Here is a 23,273-nt window from a genome sequence, read left to right on the forward strand (position 1 = left end):
CGGGGCATATCAAGCCTCGTTGTCCCAAGTTGCAGCAGAGGGCAGTAGCAGTGTTGCAGGCTGGAGCTCAGCCAGGGGTGCAGCAGGGTGTGCAGCACGGTGTGCAGCCGGTGGGTTGGATTGAGCCGACGACTCAGGTGTACTCGACCCAGGAGCCCGGTGGCACTAGTGCAGGAGCGATCACAGGTATAACTTCTGAGATTCGAACTTAGTCAATTCAATAGTTCAGATTATATTTGTTTTTGCTTGTGGTCAAGTGTTAGGTTCTCAACACATGAGATTTGTGTAGGGACCTTGTTGGTGGGCGGGTTTAAGTCCCATGTTATGTTTGATTCTGGAGCTTCTCATAGCTTCATTACTCCGGAGTGTGCCGTGAGTGCGGGGATCAGAGGGGATTCTGGAGAGCGTTCAGGAGTTGTCAGAGTTGCTGGAGGCAAGTTTCTGAGGGTTATTGGACGAGCTGGAGGAGTTGATATTCAGATCGCAGGAGAGTCGTGGCCAGCGGATTTGCTTATCAGTCCAGTGGAGTTGTATGACGTCATTCTTGGTATGGATTGGTTGCATCGGTATAAGGTGCATTTGGATTGCTATCGGGGTAGAGTGGAGTTTGAGCGTCCAGGAGGGAAGTTGGTTTTTCAGGGTATTAGACCGACTTCGGGGAGTCTCGTGATCTCAGCCGTTCAGGCAGGGAAGATGATCGAGAAGGGCCGTGAGGCCTATCTGGTTACTATATCTATGCCAGAGTCAGTGGGGAAGTCTACGGTTAGCGGTATTCCGGTTGTGGAGGACTTTGAGGATGTGTTCCAGTCATTGCAGGGATTACCACCATCTCGGTCGGATCCTTTTACCATTGAGCTGGAACCGGGGACGATGCCGTTATCCAAGGCTCCTTACAGGATGGCTCCAGCAGAGATGGCAGAGCTGAAGAAGCAGCTGGAGGATTTGTTGGGCAAGGGTTTTATCCGTCCTAGTTGTTCACCGTGGGGAGCTCCGGTGTTGTTTGTTAAGAAGAAGGATGGGAGTTTTCGGTTGTGTATTGACTACCGGGGTTTGAACCGAGTTACTGTGAAGAACAAGTACCCTCTCCCGAGGATTGATGAGTTGTTGGATCAGTTGAGGGGTGCTACTTGGTTCTCCAAGATCGACTTGGCTTCAGGTTATCATCAGATCCCTATTCATGAGGCAGATGTGAGGAAGACAGCCTTCAGGACGAGATATGGGCACTATGAGTTTGTGGTGATGCCGTTTGGGTTGACAAACGCGCCAGCTGCGTTTATGAGATTGATGAACAGCGTGTTCCAGGAGTTTCTGGACGTGTCAGTCATCATTTTCATCGACGACATCCTGGTATATTCTAAGAGTCCTGAGGAGCATGCAGTACATCTGAGAGCAGTGTTGGAGAAGCTGCGGGAGCAGAAGTTGTTTGCTAAGCTGAGTAAGTGCAGTTTCTGGCAGCGTGAGATGGGGTTCTTGGGTCATATTGTTTCAGCTGAGGGAGTTTCAGTGGATCCAGAGAAGATTCAGTCCATCAGGGAGTGGCCGAGGCTGCAGAGTGCCACTGAGATTCGGAGTTTCCTGGGGTTAGCAGGTTACTACAGGAGGTTTGTTCGGGGTTTTGCGAGTATGGCTCAGCCGATGACTAAGCTTACAGGGAAGGATGTCCCGTTTGTGTGGTCACCAGAGTGTGAGGCAAGTTTTGCAAGTCTCAAGCAGATGTTGACTACCACGCCGGTGTTAGCATTGCCTGAGCAGGACGAGCCTTATGTTGTGAATACATATGCTTCTAGAGTGGGGTTGGGTTGTGTACTTATGCAGCAGGGGAAGGTTATAGCTTATGCTTCGCGGCAGTTGCGGAAGCATGAAGCTAATTATCCTACTCATGATTTGGAGATGGCAGCAGTGATCTTTACTCTTAAGATTTGGAGATTCTATCTGTATGGTGGGAAGGTACAGGTATTTACAGATCACAAGAGTCTGAAGTACATTTTTACTCAGCCTGAGCTGAATTTGAGGCAGAGGCGTTGGATGGAGTTAGTAGCGGATTATGATTTGGACATAGCTTACCATCCTGGTAAAGCTAATCTGGTTGCAGATGCCTTGAGTCGGAAGCGGGTGGCTTCGGCTCAGGAGCAGGATATGGAGGTGTTGGTAGGTGAGATTAGTGCATTGAGTTTGTGTGCTATCTCACAGGAACCTTTGGGTTTGGAGGCAGTTGATAGAGCAGATTTGTTGAGCAGAGTGAGGTTAGCTCAGGAGAGTGATGAGGGGCTGGTGAATGCCTCTAAGGCTGCGGGTGCAGAGTATCAGGTTTCTGCTAATGGTACTATCCTTGTGCATGGTCGGATCTGTGTGCCCAAGGGTGAGGATTTGAGGCAGGAGATACTGAGAGAGGCTCATTCGAGCAAGTTCTCTATTCATCCAGGAGCGACCAAGATGTACCGTGACCTCAAGCGGTATTATCACTGGATCGTGATGAAGAAGGACGTAGCTGACTGGGTGGCGAAGTGTGATACTTGCCAGCTGGTGAAGGCGGAGCATCAGGTTCCTGGTGGTTTGTTACAGAGTTTACCCATTCCAGAGTGGAAGTGGGATTTGATCACGATGGACTTCGTGGTAGGTTTACCTGTGTCGAGGACGTTTGATGCTATTTGGGTCATTGTGGACCGTTTGACTAAGTCCGCGCATTTTCTGGCCATCAAGAAAACTGATGGAGCAGCGGTTTTGGCCAAGAAGTATGTGAGGGAGATAGTCAGATTGCATGGTGTGCCTGCTAGTATTGTGTCTGATAGAGATTCCAAGTTCACTTCGGTGTTCTGGAGGGCGTTTCAGGCAGAGATGGGCACGAAGGTGCATATGAGTACAGCCTATCATCCTCAGACGGACGGTCAGTCAGAGAGGACGATCCAGATTTTGGAGGATTTATTGAGGATGTGTGTGCTGGATTGGGGTGGTCATTGGGCAGATCACTTGAGCTTGGTGGAGTTTGCTTATAACAACAGCTACCAGGCTAGTATTGGGATGGCTCCTTATGAGGCCCTGTATGGGAGGCCGTGTCGTACACCTTTATGTTGGACTCAGGTGGGGGAGAGGAGCATATTTGGTGCAGATTTTGTTCAGGAGACCTCGGAGAAGATTCGGGTTTTGAGGCTGAACATGAAGGAGGCTCAGGATCGGCAGAAGAGCTATGCTGATAAGAGGAGAAAGGATCTTGAGTTTCAGGTTGGTGATAGAGTGTACCTCAAGATGGCCATGTTGCGGGGTCCGAACAGGTCATTGACAGAGACTAAGTTGAGTCCGAGGTACATGGGTCCGTTCAGAGTGGTTGAGCGGGTGGGACCAGTGGCATACCGGCTGGAGTTGCCTGAGGTTATGCGTGCGTTCCACAAGGTATTTCATGTGTCGATGCTGAGGAAGTGTCTTCACGAGGGTGATCAGTTGTTGGCTAAGATTCCTGAGGATCTTCAGCCTAACATGACTTTAGAGGCGAGACCAGTGAGGGTGCTCGAGAGGAGAGTCAAGGAACTTCGGAAGAAGAAGATTCCTTTGATGAGAGTCCTGTGGGACTGTGACGGAGTAGAGGAGCAGACTTGGGAGCCCGAGGCGAGGATGAAGGCAAGGTTTAAGAAGTGGTTTGAGAAGCAGACCGCGACTTGAGCTTGTCTAGCCGGGTCCGAGTTGTAGTCCGTGGCTGGAGCGGGTACGGAGTATTCCAGCCCATCTCTCTTGATATTTGGTCGCTTAGGGGTGGTTGGTTGTGCGACTAAGTATCAAGATGAGGTGGTGCTCGGGATGCGGGTTGTTGGCTCCGGTTGTTGTATTTTTGGTTTTTTTTTTTTCTGATGTAATTTCGTTGAGATTGTAACGATTATGACATTTTTGAGATTAATAAGATGAGTATTTTTCTTTATGTTTGACTGTTGTTGTCATGGGAAAAGAGAAATAGCTCGGGTGTCTATTTTTGGAAAGTTTCCATAAATAGAAGTTTCCACAAAAGGAAGGTTTCCAGAATTAGAAAGTTTCTAAAAGAGGAAGGTTTTTGTGGAAATGTTGAGGAAGATCTAGCCGGGAGATACTCGTTGGCATCAGTATTTTTTTTGCTCAAGGCCGTGCGGGCCCAACTCACATGATACCGATAGCTCGATGGACTTTGTGGCCAGAGAGTGGGAGTGGTATGTTGCTTCGGATGACGATCCGAGAGCGCGCTTGAGGGTGACGACCCAAGAGCGGGATATGTGAGGCTCCCTGGATACCGTAGCTGTGAGCCGAGACTCGGCAGTGAGCCGGTATGTCTCGAGGGTTGCGACCCGAGAGCGAGGGGAGTGTGTGTGAGTGACTTCCTGGATACCGTAGCTTAAGGCGGTTGGCCTGTTAGCGAGCCGGCATGATTCGTTGGTTGCGACCACGGACGGGGGAAGCACTGAGTTGTGAGCAAATAGTGTTTATGATGCGAGTATATTGGCTAGAGGGAGACCTCGAGGGTCAGTCGGAGGTGTGCGGGCTGTTGCGACAGTGGCACGGGAAACCTTGGCTGATGGTGTTTAGTCCGGTCTGGGGACGTGCGGGCCGTGCTGACGGTGGCACGGAGGTCCTTGGCAGTTGGACGGTATTGCAGGATTCGGGGAGGAATCCATATTGGTGGGGGAGAATTGTAACATCCGCGAACCGGATTTTGTGATTTTGAAAGGAGTGTCGATCGACACCCTAGTGGCATCGATCGACACCACTAATTTCTGGGTTCGGCCGGTTTGATTAATTGCCGAATTGGTTCGGTTTGGTTCAATTAAATCCCTAAATCGTGTTATAAGCGTCTAAGGACGAGTTTAAGGGTTTTTGGGGAGTTATTTGGTCGCCGCTTAGTGAAAGAAAGAGAGAAAAGAGAGAGAAACGTTTTTGTGACTTTCTGGGCTTGTTCTTGGAGTTTTTGGAGAGATCTGAGGCTGTAGGAGGGTTAGTTGTTGCTGGAAACGAAGGGGGAGCTTCTGGAGGTGTTGTTTTCCACGTTTCTCAATCCAATCTTCCTGTTCTTGAGGTGAGTGCTTGACCATGGTTGATCTAAGCATGAGATCTCTCTTGTTTGTGTGTTTTCTTTGCTGTTTGTGTTGTTTTGTTGCTTGGGTTCGTTGCTTTTGTGATTCCCAGTGATTTCTGAGGTAATTGGGTGAGTTTGGAACGGATTCGGGATGGTTTGGAATCGGGATTCGTCGTTCGTGTTCGCGTAGTTCGCGTCTGCAGATATGGCATCGATCGACACCATTCGAGCATCGGTCGACACTTTTGGTTCAGCATCGGTCGACACTTTCTTGTGGCATCGGTCGACACCTTTTGGTTCAGCATCGGTCGACACTTTCTGGTGGCATCGGTCGACACTAGTCTCAACCGAGACTTGTTTTCCTGGTTTGATGTATTGCTTGTGTTTTGTTTGCTTGCATAACTTGAGGGTCTCATATGCTTGTGTGTATAACCTAGTAGATGGGAGGACGGCCTCACTAAGTATTTATGATAATACTTACGCATCTCAATTGTTGTTTGTGATGTGCAGGTAAAGGAAAAGTGTGATCGTGGAATCAAAGGCGATGAAGAGGAGGATGTTCTAGAGACTTGATTGATTGTGGTCTAGCTATTGTTAGGTTGCTAGTATTGAGTTGATAGAGCATTGTAGGATGTTGGAACCTTGCTATGTCATTGTTGAATTATTGGATTATTGTTGTTGGAATTCTTTTGGTTTAATGGAATTTGTTTTATTTGGTTATTCCGCGGTTATTGATTGTTGTTAGGATGTTAGTGGGTATGGGACCACTAGTAAGTTAAGGTATTAAAAAAAAAAAAGAAGGGTTGTTTCATATATTGTACGCATCTTATTGTCTGGATGTAAAAACAGAATCATGTGTGCATGAGGCAAACCCCTCTTCTAAAATTTTATTGTATACATGGCTGGAAAATATGAAAACAGATAAGCATTAATATATTGACATGATTGGAAGACTAATATAAATAATAATAAATATTATAAAACATACCAGAATATACGATACCAAAAGTTTTTTCCTTTGTCACTTGCTCCAATAATCTATCAAGTTTCATCTTGAAAACCCGACTACATATATCAGGTCTATCTTCTTTACTAAGACGATGCCTTTCAAGATAACGATCTATTTCAGGCCACTTTGGGTTGCACGTAAAAGTTATGAACAGATCAGGAAATCCATAATACTTGCAAGTAGCCATGGCGTCCAGATAATGTTGCATCATATATCTCTTTCCGCCTGTAAACGATGACGGAATAAATATCCTCTTTCCGTGTTGTGAAAAATCTTCATGTCCTTTTTTGGCAGCTTCAATTATCTTATCGACTCTTTCAGTTCGGAGCTTGCTTTGATTCATTCAAATATAGTTCAACCTGTTTGATTCTATAGTAGTAAATGCATCAACTAAAAACTGCTGGAATAATTTGCCTGCCATAACAATAATCGAGGATTCTTCATATCTTTCAAATACTCTCTATGCATAAAATTCTCTCATGGTGACCGTTTTCCTTTTACGTCCACGGGTATCCACGAACCCTATATCGATGTCTAATCTGTAACCATCTTCACCATAAAGGAACAACAATGGGTATTGTAAAGGCAAGTACGCGGGATGAAGCTCACTTATCCTCTGTAAATTATCCGAACGACTTTCTATAACAATGTCATGTTTATTCACACCAGCCATAAAATCTCCGGGTATTAGAGCAACAACCTCTTTGCTGGTAGGAAGATTATGAGTTCTTGCATCAGTCGTTCTTTCCGAAGGTAACATTAATTGCAAACCTTCGCTACCGTCCTCCATATTAAATCTTTCACTTGCCGATCTAAATGCCTTAACATGCGGGTTATGACTATCAAGCATCTTTTTTTTAAGAGTTCAACAATCTCATGTCTTAAATCTCCCAAAGATCCAGATGTTCTATATCAACGCCAAAAACATAAATTTATAATAATCATGATTAGTAGAATATATCAAATATTAAAGATATTTAACATATATTTGAGATATGACAAATATTTATATACATATTTAATAATATTAATAATTACCTAAATGCAGAGATTCTGTTAGCTACTTCATTACATACGTCATGTATATATAATTGCAAAAACATTGGTTCCTTGCCATGTTCTGGTAAAATATCACCAATACGATGATAGTTTTCTCCGCACATCTGAAATAGATACGGTCCTCTACCATTATTTATGGAATGGTTAATTTTTCCACCTAACGATGTGAATGAAAACATCATGTTGTACGCTCGTATGTTATCACAGAAGTTTTTACTCCTATCGTCGTGATTATAAAACAACGATAGTACTGTTTTAGGTGCAGTCTTCAACGTAAGAAGTACTACTTTGCCACGATGGCAACATAATGAAAAATTTGGCTTTGCCTTTTTAGTCCGTCTATTCACCCGTTCTCCATACCACATATATGCTCCACAATTATCACATAAAAAATAAGGATCTCCATCATCATAATAACCTACATAAAAATTTGATTAATAGTTTTTATATGTATTAGTTAAATACATAATTACAAATCTATCATATAAACAATTAGATATGCATCAAGTAATACCATTATTTAGTAACTTAGCTTTTATGGGAGGAAACCCAAGAAACATGTTAGATGTCGTATTGTTATCATTAATCTCGAATGAATTCCCATCAGAAGAGCTATCAGAATCACTTTCATCGTTGGAATCCGAATCAAACTTACAATTATAATTTGTTTAGAATTAGAGACATTAATAAGTATGATTATATTATTAAATTAAAAGTTTTAAAGTAGAACGAGTTACTCAATATTTTCTAAAACAACGAACAACTCATTCCATTCTTTACTTGGTGGACCTTCTTCAAAACGATTTCCAACAGTGTATACTCTTCCAATAATGTCTGCTCATAAAAATTCCATTAGAAGATAAACTAACAGATATATTTAAAATTTATGATAAGTTTTTTTTTTTCTCACCAACACAATGATCAGGGTCTAAATATCCTTTTTTGATATCATTAAATGATACAAAAGAATAAAACTGCTTGGAAGACAAAGGATGAATTTTTCTAAACCATGTCTTTTTCCCCAATGTATCATAAAACGATGATCAGTTAGCTTTAAAATCCCATCAACCATTGTTAGTGAGAGCCTTGATAACGTTATCCATTCACCTTCTTCCAGATCATTTATAAAGATATCACGATAAGGAGGACGCATCATCACATGAATTTTCTTACCCTACATTAAAAATATTTAAGAAACATAATTTTATTTTGAAATATATCAAAAGGCGATGTATACTGTAAATATACTTTATCATCAACTACAATCAAGTCTGTTGATTTGAAAAGAGGATGACGGAACTCAAACTTCCTCAGTATTTTGACGTTAATTTTCCACTTATAAATGAAGGGGTTTAGATCGTCCACATCGTAAAAATAGTCTCTCTTCCAGATTTTTTTAATAGCATTGGATTGAAGGTTTGCCATGTTTTCAAAAGAAAAAAAAATTAGGGTAAAACGAAACCTACGATCTTGACTTTAAAAAGTTGTAAACGAATATATATACATAATACAATATATTTTTTTTGGAATTTTACATTTTTCGATATTCTCAAAACTCCAAATTACTCTATCATTTGATAAACTTAAATGGTATTTGTACATTTTCAGTAATCACCAAATATATTATTAGATTTCCCATTTTTTTTTTAGAAAATTACGATTTAAATAAGTTTTAAATATTGTTATAGATATTTCATTCAATGAATATAGAAACTATATCACCATGAATAATTCTGAAAAGTATTAAAGTCCAATACTAATTTATGTTTATTCTGATTTTTAAAAAACTGAAGTATAGTTATATTTAGATATCGTAGATATGTCAATATCTCTAGTTTTATAATATCGATTTAACGAATTCTTAGGTTTTAGAATAATAAAATAAATACCCCGATTATATTTTTTCGTCAGAAAATAAAAAATACTTAAGAACTTTAAATGTTTAAGATAAAATTCTTAACATTTTAACCCTACCCAATCAATATTAGGAACAACACATTCTTTGACATCTTTCTCAATAACAACCCTAACATCTTCTAGCCTGTTACGCTCTGCAACCAAGTCGATTTGCCCCTCCAAGATATCGTTAATTTGCGAGATCTGAGCATCGATTGTTTCAAGTTGACAGAATAGGCCAACAAATTCTTCCTTTTTGTTGATATACTCTTTCAACATATCAAGGATCGCAGTGAAATGTCTCGTCGTTTCCTTTATTACCACATCTCTCGATTTTCGGAACGCTTGTTTAACCGTCTTGATTGCTCCATCTTCCCATTCAAAATTGGACATGAGCTCTTTGCGTTTCCTTGAACTTCCACCTTCCATCTCAAATTCTGAAAATATATATGAAAAACTTTTAACTCCCAATCTAAGAATTCAGGAAACAAAAAAATTAAGTAAATATTGATTGAGATCTTACCACAAGGTTATGTATGATAATAAACCTTTTTTTTTCTTTGTTGAGAGGGGAAAACAAAAGGTCACAATATTATTATAGAGACGTAGAATGCTTAAATATTAGTTTTAACAGCCGCGAAAGCTTTCATATTGGCGTCTATTAAGGTCAGGCCCATCTAGATTACCCATGAAAAATCTTCGATCTTCTCTGTCGAAATTAAGAATAATAACGTTTAATCAGGATAAACTCATACTACTTTTTAAGATATTTATATTAGTAAAATAGTGATATTAGATTCAACTTGTAATGACAAAAATAATGATAATTCCAAACATAATTAAACACGAATATTCATGTCCAAAGTTTCATCAAATTATTATTGTAAAGTCTAAAACAACAGTAGTAAAGTTAACAAAATAAAAATAAAAATTGAGAAGTGGATTTATAGTTCTCCAACCACAGTCTCAATCTTCATCTTCATTGTCTTCATCAATGCAATCCACGTCTAGCCAGCGTCTGTAAAAAATGAATAATTCAGGATTAAAATTCCGCCATAATGTTGTTTATACTGAATTTTTTCAATTTATTAAATTAATGACATTACAGCATAACGGCAGTATTAAATCCAGCCACTTCATCTTCAAGAATGACCTTTGAACATCGTAACTGAGACATCATACATTGCATACCTAGCAAAGAAGAATTTAAGTAAGGAAATGATAGTTTAGAATGGTATATGAGACTATTAAACAGTACCTTCGTATATAGAGATCCTCGAAAACAGAAGAGTACACATTATTGGTTGATTAGCATAGGTAGAGGAAGAAACATCCCGTTTCTCAAGAAATGCAGTACAAACCAAACCAACAGCAACACATTCAATCTCTTGGCCACTTTCACAAATAATTTGATTTTGTATAAGTTAATCAAGAATTGTTTTAAATAATAAAGAATATATTTTCAATATTATCGAAAGTTTTGAATATTCTCTTACTTGTGTTCAAGGATAGTGAATGTCACAACTTGATTCTCTGAAATGTAGCCATTTTGAGGTTCAAGGAATTCAATTGTCTGAGGCTCGTTTACATGTATCAACATTCCTATGGCATCTAGCATAAAAGATTTTTCCAATGGAAAAACAAAAATTTAGAAAAATATCAAAACAAAGACATCATCTTTAAAGTAGAATATCATCAGATAAGGACGAATTTCTTAAGATAACTTGAATATTAAAGCTTACCTACACAACGGTTCTTCTCGTCAGGCGTTGAGTTATGCATTTTCAATGCATCATACAGAAGGATAAAATTGTCAGTACTTCGAGGATATATTGGAATCATTTTTGTTTTAACCTGGATCGGGATCTCAAACGGGTGGTTTGAGTTTCGGAATAATTTTTGACATTCAACCACTAAAAATCCAGAAATCTCGTACCAGTCTCTTTCCTTGATCTTTCCATAGTAACTGTCTAAATAAAGATCTGCATCTATCTTGGCATCAATCCTACCTATAATAGAAACACAATATAGAATTTCATTGATTTATTTATGTTGTATATCTCATTTGATATTTGAAAAAATTACGGCAAAATGGGAAGAGGAAGAAGATTTACCCTTTCGTCTACCAAAATCAAACTTTGATAAAAAGGCTATCCTTGAATAAATTGGAGTGGCCATTCTCTAAGAATTTTCACAGCAACTTTCGGGTTACGTAACGTAGGATTCAGATCTTTTAAGTACATCACCATCCTTTTTTTCTTTTTTTTTGGTGTTGTGTGTATTTAGAAGCAAGGAGAAGTTTCAGTGAGAGGTTCCAAACACTACAATAATTTTTTTGAAGTTCATATAGTAGTCCAAAAAAGATAAGGATTATAAGAATTAGAGTTCTAGATTTGTATGGATTGTATTAAAACCCGTGGTATACACAGGAAAGCTGCATGAGTCTCTGTTCGATAAGAATGAACAATGTTTTTGTTTTTTCAAAAGACTTTATTTTAAATTTTTTATTGGACGGTTGAAACTCTAAATTTCAAATTGAAGGTCTAACTTTGTATTTTTCAACTTGCATGCTAACATCTTTTTATTATCATGCATTGGACTATCGTATCTTTGTTACAATTTTTGTTGAAACTTTATTGAAAACTTAAAAGTCTCTGTCTTTTAAATTTTTTGTAAGTATTTTATATGTAGTTATTTTTATCAAAATATTGTTAAAAGAATAATATTTTGGTTAATTTAACCATAAAAAGATTTCTGTAAATAAATTAAAACTTTGATTTATGTTAAAAAAAATTTAATCCATATATTATTAAAATATAAAATAGTTAAAACCCTCTAAAATCGCTATTAAGCCAAACAAAATGAGGAAGTCAGTCTTCTATTTGCGAGTCCTCTTGCTTAGTCTCCTATAAATCGGTTAGTTCAAACATGAAAAGAAGATTATAAACGGAATTCTATAATGTTTTCATCTAATTTATAGTATGAACAGATAGGATAATCTTACAATTCCATCATCTTCGCAAACTCAGGAACTTGCAAATTGAGTTTTATTTGCGTACAAACTGTAGAAGATATACTTATTTTTCCTGCAAAGTACAGAAACAATTCTTTTAATACCTGATCATCAAAACTGAGCAGGAACTATCATCAAATTTAATGTATACCTTTGAAAACATCAATTAGAGCCCATCGAATAACACAGACCAAGCGATCACCCGGAAAGATTTTAAAGTATCGTAGAATTTTGCAGCCGATGTTTCAAATAATTCACACCTTATTAGGGTTCCACTAAAATTTCAAGAATTTAAACTTTATGTTTAAATATAATTCAAAATTATTATTATGTATAATATATATATATATATATGAGTATATAAATTTACCTGAAATCACGAAGATCAAAAGATATTTTGTGGTTAATTGAGTAATCCTCTGCTCTATTATTTATTTCAAGATTTTCTTCAGTACTTTGCATCTCATCCTCCTCTAAATCTTGGACATATTTATCCTCATTATGATCATCGTTATCACTATTATCTGGCTGGTATTCGCCCTCAACATCAATTTCTTCTTCAGTATCATCCTCTTCTTCATCCATTGTATCATAACAAACATCATCTTCCTCATCACTTCCTTCCTGTATATAATCATCATCGTCCTGATCTCCAACATCACTGTCATCATCAGTTTCTTCAAAGAATGTGCAATCTATTTCTGAGTGATCATGATAAGTAGTGTTTTTTCTTTTTGTCTGGACCAAATCGAGTGCAATACTTAAACAACGCATGGATATTATCACTTTGTGTTACGTCCACATGTTTTTCATGATTCTCCGACAACTTAATTTCATCTTTTTTGTTGTAATTTCCTGAAATTACAGCTGAATTCCCCAACATTGACAACCTCACCGATGAAATCTGTATAAAATTAAAAATAGTTCAAATACAAAGATTTACAAATAATTATTGAAATTAATATCAAAATAACAAAATTATTCCTCACCCACTAAGTAATCTTCACATTGGGTACCATCATTAATGAGTTTGAAATCGACAAAATCATAGAAATCTTCCCCTCCAACAATTGAATTTTCTTTGATTTTGGTATTATACAAAATAACAATTTTGTAATGATGTGTGGTGGCCAAAACGATCATAAACATCTCCACGAAAGGAACATTGGACCTTAATACCATAATAAAACATAGTATTAATAATTATCGCATAATACAATTTTATATGTCAAAACAATATTCTAAAAATCTTATAATTTTAAACTTTCAGGTATAATTGCATATACGCTTTATTTTTAAAATATATAATGAGCTTATGATGATTAGAATAAAGTAAATACCTTAACATCAGATAAAACCATCTCCAAACTTGGACTTTTATCTTCCCACAGACACAAGACTTTCACACGAATTTTCCATTCATATTTTGAAGAGTTCAAACGCGAACCATCATCGAAAAAGCTATACCTAACCATAGTTTGTTATTTTTTTTTGTTTTCTTCTTTCATTTAGGTTGAAATCAAAAGAGTCGAATAGACATATATATATATATATATGTAATTTAATATATATATATAATTTACATTTTTTTTTGAAAGTGATATTTAAAAATATATGTTTAACAAATCATTTAACTAATTTGTATAGATCTCGAGACATAAATATCTTTACACTTCCCTTTATTTTAGAGATAAATAGTCATCTTTTTAATGTTTATCATTACGGCTTTTAATGCGTATTTTATATTTTCTATTTTTACATTAATCGTGATAATACACCATATTCTATTCTGTTTTAAATATAGAATACTTCTTAAGTTTATCCACCCTACTTTACATAATGTAAAATTGACAACCTTAGATTAACAACCTTAGATTAACAACCTTAGATTATCTTAATCTTCAAAATATTGAACATAAAATTTATCACATTTTAAAAAGTATTAGCTATCAATATGGCATTTCATTAATTTTTTCAGATTTACATAATGATCAAGAACTTTAGTAACCGGTCGATTATATTGTTAATAATTGCATTTCACTATTTTTATTTTTGGTCGACATTATAATGTACGATATTTTTAAAATAATAAAATAATTAAACCTTTAAAATATTTCTATTTCATAAAATATTCATCCATCTAAAACAATATCCAAAACAGCAGTTATAAGATATCATGACATTCATCATACTATTCTCTAAATATCATTCTTATCTTCTCTTCACGCCTGAATATTTGCTACGACACCAATCATTTCTTCTTCCATATGCAATTTATTTACATTAATTTAATAATATTCTTCAAAATATTGAACATAATATTTATCACATTTTTTAAAAATAATAGTTATCAATATAGCATTTCATTGATTTATTTAAATTTACATAATGATCAAGAACCTTAGTATCTGGTCGTTTGTATTGTTAATAATTGTATTTCACGATTTTTATTTTTGGTCGTCATTATAAAAGTACAGTATTTTTAATTAATAAAATAAATAAACTTTGAAAATATTTCTATTTCATAAAATATTCATCCATCTAAAACAATATCCAAAAAACAGCAATTATAAGATCTCATAACATTCATCCTACTATTCTCTAAATTCCGTCCTCCTCCTCTCTTGACGCCAGAATATTTGCTACGACACCAATCATTTCTTCTTCCATATGCAGTCTATTTCAAAATAATAACAATGTCATATATTATATCTAATAGAAATTTAATGAGAATATTTTTTAGGTAATTACCGTGTATTTTAAAGGGAAAGGAAACAACTTAGATTCTTTGCGATTAATAGCTTCTCTGCAGATAATAACAAAAAATAGGGTTAGGATTAAAGAATTACGAATAAACGCTAGTATAATGTTTATATAAAAGTATTAGTATCAGGATGAGTTTTAAACACAAATTGTTTCCGTGTTAATACCAAATTAAGCAATTAGTAACAAACGTTAGAAGATGATTCAAACAAAGAATTATGGTCAAGTATGCTTTTTTAACATAAACTACTACCGAACAATAGCCGAAAGACGTTGTATTGCTGACTCTGCATCTCTAGTCTGTTGATTAATCACACTAAATGATGTTATATACGAGAATAAGAGTAGATAATTTTAAACAATAAAAATATCATTTATTTAAAAATATACCGTAAATGTTGGGATATTATTAGCACCATTCATATTCTTTCTGCAACAATAATCCGTAACTACAAATATTAGTATGATTTTCTGAATTAAATATATAATATTAATTTCTTATAAAATTTAAAACAATACCTGTTTTTCACCATACGATCATTGGTAGTTTCATCTAAATAATGTTTTAATTTAAATCATTAGAAATATTTATAATATTAACAAAAGAATTTTAAATTTAGCAATATACCTTTTAGCAACGATGAAGATGCAGAATTCAAATAAAAAAGTTCGATAGTCCTCGCCACCTCCACCTATTGATTTATATTTATTTATTAGAGCCACAAACACATGAATAAAATTAAATAACGATGATATAATACTTTACTATTAAAATTACCAAACATCTCTCATTAATATTAGCATCTTCAGAAGCTTTCCTACAACTATAAACATGAGCCTTTTTATTTAGCATCATCAAAGTATAAAGAATTAAGTTTTAGGTATACAAAAAATAAATTACCTAGATTTCTTGTGCGGGAACATAGAACTAAGATCACGACCATCTACTAACTCACATGAAACATAAGAATTAGTATAATAGTTTTTACAAAACTTTTAATAAATCAAGAAACCTATACAATATAATATAAGAAGTAAAGAAACCATACACAAAGTTTTGGTAATGCTCGAACTTGCGTTCCAAACAAATACTACAGAAAGAGGATATGAATCATTAGAACACGAACACGAATACGAAGAACCGTATAAAGGATCATCAAGACTATAATACATATATAATTTCAAGAACATGAGAAAAATTAGGGTTTTCTCTTTTTTAAAGATTTCGAATTATGGAGAATGGTTAGGGTTATACCTATTTATATATTAGTTAACAACCTATAATTTTAGGGTTTCGAATAGGTCGGTATATTTTGTTTGGGTTTTATATAAAGCCCATTATTTTAGGTTTTAGCGTTTTTAAATTTATAAAATCACGTTTTGACGATTATATAGATTAGATATTTAAGAAATTTAAACTTTTATAATTTTCTAAATTAATTTGAAGGGTAAAAAAGTCCAGTTTTGAATCTCATTAATGACAAATTAGTAATTTTAAGTCTGAGGATGAATGTGGTGCGTTTCAGCAACCTAAATAGAGAACAAAAGCTTGTCCAAAAAAATTTCAGGGGCATTTTCATTAAGGATAAACGACATAAATTTTTGTGAGATTGGCTGTGAGCTCTTTCGACTTCTCATTTGATATATTAGATGGTATATCTTGATAAGAGTCAATAAGACCTGTTAGGTTCTAATAGGGTTTCACATTAAAACCAACAACAAAAATACTTTCTCATAGGGTTAGGGTTTTGCCTCGTGAAGATGCCAAAATGGAAGAGACAACTGGCGAGGACATGATTAGTGACTTGCTGGAAGATTTGCTTGTGATAGTATTGGGTCTTGTCCCGACAAAAGACACAATGACCACCATGTTTATGTCGAAAAAGGGTCCTCTATTTGGCCGATGGTATACTTACACTTGAGTACAAATAAAACGAGAATGATGATGATAACGACGGAGATGAATATAATAAGATCTTCAAAGTTCAAACCCATGATGTGACATATCCTCTGCTCCTTCCTTTGAGTAGTCCTCTGTATAGTCCTTCTTTCTATCTTTCGTCTCCTCCGCTTTATCCGCAGCTCTTTTAGCTCCTTCATCCACCTCTTATCCTTGGCCTCTTCTGCGTAGTCTTTACTCTTTAGTCTTCTCTTTCATATCATAAGCTTTTTGTCCTTAGCTTTTTCTTTCGTCTCGTAGGCTTTATCAGCTGCTCTACTTGCACCTTCGTTCACTTTTGACTGTTGCTTTTTTCTTTACCGGTTTCTGCATGTTATGCTGATTTTCAAAAAAAATTACAATTCATTAAAAACAAAATAGCAGAGGAAACAGAGTTTTACAGAACCAAGCATTTGAAAGCTCTTTACTTGGATGTGAAAGTTATTTGTAATAAGAATGAAAAAGGAATAGAACTCCATCTTCTATGACTAATTAGAACAGCCATGAGTTAGATATAGAAACAAGACAGGAAACGCTATATTCAAACACTAATTAGAGACTATAAAGTCCCAAATCGAACGAACTAGTAGGAATGAACTTAAACTCGATCGTGGTGGTTAGTGAAATTATAAAGTGCATACTATCTAGATAACTTGATCTTTGTCTACTCTTTACTTTTACATATCAACCTCAAAACGAAACGAGTCTTTCTCTTAAAAACCTTTGAATACCTTTCATAAAAGTTTCAGAAACAGATATTTTCAAACATACAAAAATGAACACTACTTATACGTACCAAAATAACAACGAAACGCAAAAAGGCTTAATGAACTTAGAACCTCTAGCTTGAATTAGTCATCCTCATTACAATTTTCATTATTTTTTTTTTGTTGTGATAATCTTTGGCCTTTGAATGGTAAGTGATTCTACCATAGTTTTTGGATTTTGTTTTTCAAAACCCTTTTTTTCTCCATTCAAGATTTTACAATAAATAGATTCCCTAAAAATTAGAAAAAATAGTCTGTAGCTTTTCTTTACAAATATTAACAAAAACAAGAATCCATAGATTTCTTATGTAAATATTTTTATGGTTAACCAAAAGGATTCTTCTCTTTTATCCTATATTCTTATGTAAATATTTTTTAAAAACCAAAAAATCAAAAACAAAAAACTATAATCTAAAATCCATTTAAAAAACTGTCTTCCATTCATGGCCTTTGTCTTCTCTATTGAAAGTTTATACATTATGAACTGAAAATTTCATCACCAGTTTTGATTATTGTTTTCCATTTTATTTTAATACTAGATTCGGACCCGCACATACGTGCGGGGTTGATTTTAAAAACTAAATTTACTAATACATTTATAATTTATTACGTACATGTGGATTATGTTTGTAAACATATTTTTAATAAATGTTATTAACATTCATAATCCAAACTTTTTTTGTATCAGTTTAGTATTTGATTTATTTTTAATTCGGTTTAGACAAAAAAATGATCAAATTTGTTTTTGTTATCAGTAAAAACAATTATATTAAAAAATAGTAACAGAAAGATGGTATGTCTAATTTAGGACATAAAATCCATCATGTCCTGTATATGTCTCATAACTATGGTTGATTTTTTTTTTATCTATTATAGAACATAGTTTAATGTTTTTTCTTTTTCTTTTGAATATTTTTTTGACATTTTTGTGTTAGATAAATTGAAAAATATGTTACATAATATATTGGAAGCATTAATTTATTTTAATTCTAACATGATCCTGGATTTTGATTTTTGAAAATTTTTAATCTCATCTTATTCCTCCTTCCATCCCGTTTCCGTCCCATTATTCTTTTCTCATTTCCTCAAAATCATGTTCCTACATATTTAGCACACAAACACGTAATAGTTTGATTCAAAACAAAATAAAGTATTTGATGAAGAAAAATAATTTCTTTGAAACATTCAGTTAATAGAATCACACATACATGCCGTGTCAGTTAACATTCTTTTATCTCTTGTTTTGTACATGCTTATGCTAGATAAGCTGAAGAAAAAAAAACATATTTAAAATACTGTTGTTTTACTTTAGTTGTAACATGTTTTCGGATCCGCACATTTATGCATTGATAAAATGATAAGTTATAAGTAGTTTCAAACGTATGTATATCTTAATTCAGTATCCAAGATTTAAACATACTGTATATATGTAATACATATGTTTGAAATCATAATATAAAATCATAAATATTGTTTACAGATATCTCACAATATATAACCAAATTATATTTTTATACATATATACAATTTTGTATTTAATTGCTCGATTTTAATAGATACTGATTTAAATTATTTCTATAAACATTTAGATGATTTTGTATATTAGGTAACATCATAATTTCTTGTTTCCGGATATATCTCAAAATATAAAATCAAATTAAATAAGTTTACATATATACAATTTCGAAATTAATTGCCCAAATTAAACATATACATAAATATCAAAATTATTGTTTCCTTAAATTGTTTACGCAAAACTACTTACCTTTTTTGAATTTTATTGCAGATGCTTGTTTCGATTCTGTTTGGATACGGGAGTATGAATAACAGCTCTGAACAGTTAATACATGATCCGAACAGAATTAATCCAGGGTATATAGGATCCGTGCATTTTTATTATCAAATTTACTTTAATGTCCTTTTTGTATTATATGCTTTTTAATTTATTCAGGGTCATTTTATGTCATATATTTCAGGATTTATTTTGCCTTGTAAATAATGCTTCCCTTTTAATAGTATAGATATTTGATTATTGTTGAGCTTTGTTTTGAAAAGATCTGTTTATATATGAGAAAATCCAGCCCATAAGCTTGTATTATAAATAGGACCTTTTTTTTTGGTATTATAAACTTAACTTATTTGTTTTAATTGTGATTAAGTATTAATCGAATTGAGATTAGGTCACCAATTCTCACCCAGATAAAGTGGTGTTGACTCAGCATGATTTAAGAGTCTCACCAGGGTTCGAGTAGCCATATTGGTACCCCGTGAGAGAAGGATACTTCTCACGTCCTTCCTGGTGAGAGAATGTCTCTCGTGGAAAGACGAAAGGACTGTAAGATGACAGATTATGTAAGATGTCCATCTGGTCCGGCAGAGTGGAGTTTAAACGTAAGCTCCATCTGGTTCCCCGTGATCTCCCCTGAAGCGGAGATCAACGGATGCCGGGTTTCTGTCTGTCACAGAGAATCATGCCTTTGGTGATAGCGATTTGAGGTAATCTAAATTACCTCTTTTTCTTTTTTCTTTAAATGATAAGATTATCCTTGTGTTGATTTCGACGCCGATACCTTCTCCTAGGCCATAAGACAATATTGAAGAGACAATTGGTGATCCTTGTTTCATGAACTTTGTTTCGATTTATCGTTTGATTCATTTCTATTTGATAATTCGTGGTTTATCAAATGTCATACTTAGACTTGAGTACAATGACAGCAAGAATGATGATGCGGATGGAAAGAGCGTTTGGTGGTTTCTTGACAAATCAATCCAAGTGACTATAGTGTTACTTTCTCAACTTCAAGTTCTTTCTCAATTCTCTAAGGGAATGTAAAACTAAGTCACTAACAAGTCGTCAATGGTTGTGGTTCGTCAGGTAAGATATCCAAATTATGTAAGCCTCACCGCAACACACTTCTTAACTTAAGCCGCTTTAGAACTTGATTCTTGAGTACTACTCTTTACTTCTACATTGATTCAAAGCGATAAGAGAGTCTCTTTTAAAAGTAAAACGTTTTAATACCTTCTACCCAAGTTTCTGAAACAGAGCTTATTGAACACGAAAAGATGAGCACTACTTATAAGTTATAATAAAACATAAGGCACAACGTGATCAGTGAATTTAGAACTTCTTGAAATCATCATCCTTATTCCGATTTTCATTCGCCTTTTTAGACAGATCCTCCAAGCCCTTATCAACATCATCCCGAGCCCTATCCGCCTCCTCACCGGACCCAACCACCGCCTCTGTCACCTTCTGAGCCGTGCTCTTCGCCGTCTCCCACACATCTTTTACAGTCTCCTTAGTCTTCTCCCCAATATCTTGAGCCTTTTCCTTTAACCCATGTGCCATATCATCTGCTCTCTCCTTTGAGTCCTCTGCATAGTCCTTCGCCCTCTCTTTAGTCTCGTAGGCTTTATCAGATGCTTTGCTCGCTCCTTCGTTCACCTTATCCTTGGCCTCTTCTGCGTAATCTTTAGTATTCTCTTTCACATCATAGGCTTTTTCCTTAGCTTTCTCTTTTGTCTCGTAGGTTTTATCAGCTGCTCGACTCGCTCCTTCATTCACTCTATCCCTAGCCTCTTCAGCGTAATCTTTAGTCTTCTCTTTCATATCATAGGCTTTGTCCTTAGCTTTCTCCTTCGTCTCGTAGGCTTTATCAGCTGCTCTGCTCGCTCCTTCATTCACCCTATCCCTAGCCTCTTCCGCATAATCTTTAGTCTTCTCTTTCGCATCATAGGCCTTGTCCTTAGCTTTCTCTTTCGTCTCGTAGGCTTTATCAGCTGCTCTGCTCGCACCTTCGTTCACTTTATCTTTCGTTTGTTCTGCATAATCTCTCGTCTTACCGTTCGTATCGTACGCTTTACCCTTAGCTTTTTCTTTACCCCCTTCAGAGTATTCTCCTGATTCTTCTCTCCATTTCTTCGACTCATAAGCCAAATCAGCCCTCGAGTCTCTCGATTTCTCTACCGGATCATATCTCCCCTAAAAAGCCAAAAAAAGCATTGATCAGTCCTATAACTTCATAACTTCACCTGATTTCTTGTCAACCACGTTAACCTAATTATATCAACTTCTTTAATCAATAAGCTCACTTAGGATTTAGGAATGAACTAGTTAATTACACACGCTTATAAACCGGTTTATTTATTAATTACCTGAGAATGGTTAACCGACGAGGCGAAAAAGACACGAGATGTTTTGCAACCAATCACCACCGCAAGAGTTCTCGGAGCTCGGCTTATAGGGAAAGCCTTCGAGAGACCAAAAAAAGCAGTTCTAGTTAGTTGCATAGCCGCCATGTCCATCAATCAAAGACACAATCTCTTCTTCTTCGTAATTTAGCTTTTTAAAATGCTTTTGTCTAACTTTTTTCAATATGTATTCTTTTCTTAACACTATCTTATGTTGCGAACTTATAGAAACCATTTAGGACAGCTGGTGATACGAATTTGACACGTGTTGGTGTCGTGACACGTGTTTAGCAATGGTAGCTTAGCTATGGTGCGTTATCGAACAATTGCGGTGTATCTGTATGGATAATGGACCGTTGGATTAGTGATTCTTTTTAGTTTCTATACGTTTATTTTGACTTTTGAGTATAAAACGCGAATTGACGTTTATTAAACGTTCGAGATTTCATAAAAAAAAAAAAAAGCATTCATGTTATATTCACTACAAAAAAATAATTTTATTAAGACGAAATATTTAGTCACAATACAAAGTATTTAGTCACAATATAAATATTGTTACGTATTTGTGACGATTTTTAAATAGTTGTAATACAATGGTCACAAATTTTTATTTGTAACAAAAACGTCACAAGAGTTGCAACGAATATATTAGTAACCATTTTGTCATCAATAACTACGACACCAAAAAGTAACAAAACTGTCTTAATTACAGACTAACAAAACGTCTTTAAATCGTCACAATTTGTGTTTAAAATAACGTTTTAATTATGTATCTTATTGTTACGAAACTATAGTCTCAAATGGTCACAAATGATAATTAGAAATTTGTCGCAAAATTTTAACAAATACTCAAAAATCATGATATTTTGTGACTATCATAATGTCCAATTTTATCATTAGAAGTTATTTTCAAATGGTGTTATTAATAAAAATTCATTGCATATGATAAAATTTATAACTAAAAAATCAATCTCAAAACAATATTATTTTTTAAATTTATGATCATACAAATTTTTATAATCATAAACATTAGATATACATTATAAGCTATCTTTATTCTTAAAAAAAAATAAATCACAAATTCGTCCAGATGAACATATTCGATGATAACTTCCATGTTATAACTCCTATGGAAACGATTTCAGGCTTTCTGGAAAGGTAAGACTCAGATCTTTCCAACGGTTGGTAGATCAGCTTCTGGTTCAATTTGTAGCAGTGGAAAACGATTTCACAAGATGACTGATGTTAATTCGCGGATCTGCGCAGAATAGGTTTGAGAAAACATGTATAACTTTTAATCTACCAAAGGGGTTAAAAAATCCTTTGGGGAAAACTTACATCTATGGGTTGGGAAATTGCTCACCAAAATTCGTCCATAAAAGAGTCCGTTTATCCCTTATTTTCCACCATCTCCTAGAGCATGTAAAATCTGTCATTAATCTCAATTGTGGCTCCTTGTTCTCTTTCTCTCAAATGGTTCACTCTCTCTCTCTCTCTAGGTTATGGAGGCACGAAATTATAAAGAATAAAACCCTAATCATCTCTTAAATAAGTCTTGTTAAATTAGGGTTAGAGACTTGGCTTAATGGGCTTTGTATAAATGA

At 35.0% G+C, this 23,273-nt stretch overlaps 2 protein-coding genes across 2 annotated transcripts; one reads left to right on the forward strand and one right to left on the reverse strand.

The window, feature by feature from the left end:
• On the forward strand, positions 1,024 to 1,446 carry LOC109131356 (RNA-directed DNA polymerase homolog; the record flags this gene model as incomplete). The annotated part of the gene is made up of 1 exon (XM_019242243.1): positions 1,024 to 1,446. A coding segment is annotated over one exon (423 nt), but the record flags the coding sequence as incomplete, so codon positions are not given.
• On the reverse strand, positions 20,469 to 21,861 carry LOC104771590 (embryonic protein DC-8-like). Its single transcript, XM_010496140.2, has 2 exons — positions 21,634 to 21,861; positions 20,469 to 21,460 (listed from the first exon to the last, which is right to left on the reverse strand). Exons 1-2 carry the CDS (start codon positions 21,781 to 21,783, stop codon positions 20,597 to 20,599), a joined length of 1,014 nt encoding a protein of 337 aa, XP_010494442.1. The 5' UTR covers positions 21,784 to 21,861; the 3' UTR covers positions 20,469 to 20,596.

The sequence above is a fragment of the Camelina sativa genome, chromosome 20 (assembly GCF_000633955.1).
Source record: "Camelina sativa cultivar DH55 chromosome 20, Cs, whole genome shotgun sequence".
NCBI classification, from domain to species: domain Eukaryota; kingdom Viridiplantae; phylum Streptophyta; class Magnoliopsida; order Brassicales; family Brassicaceae; genus Camelina; species Camelina sativa.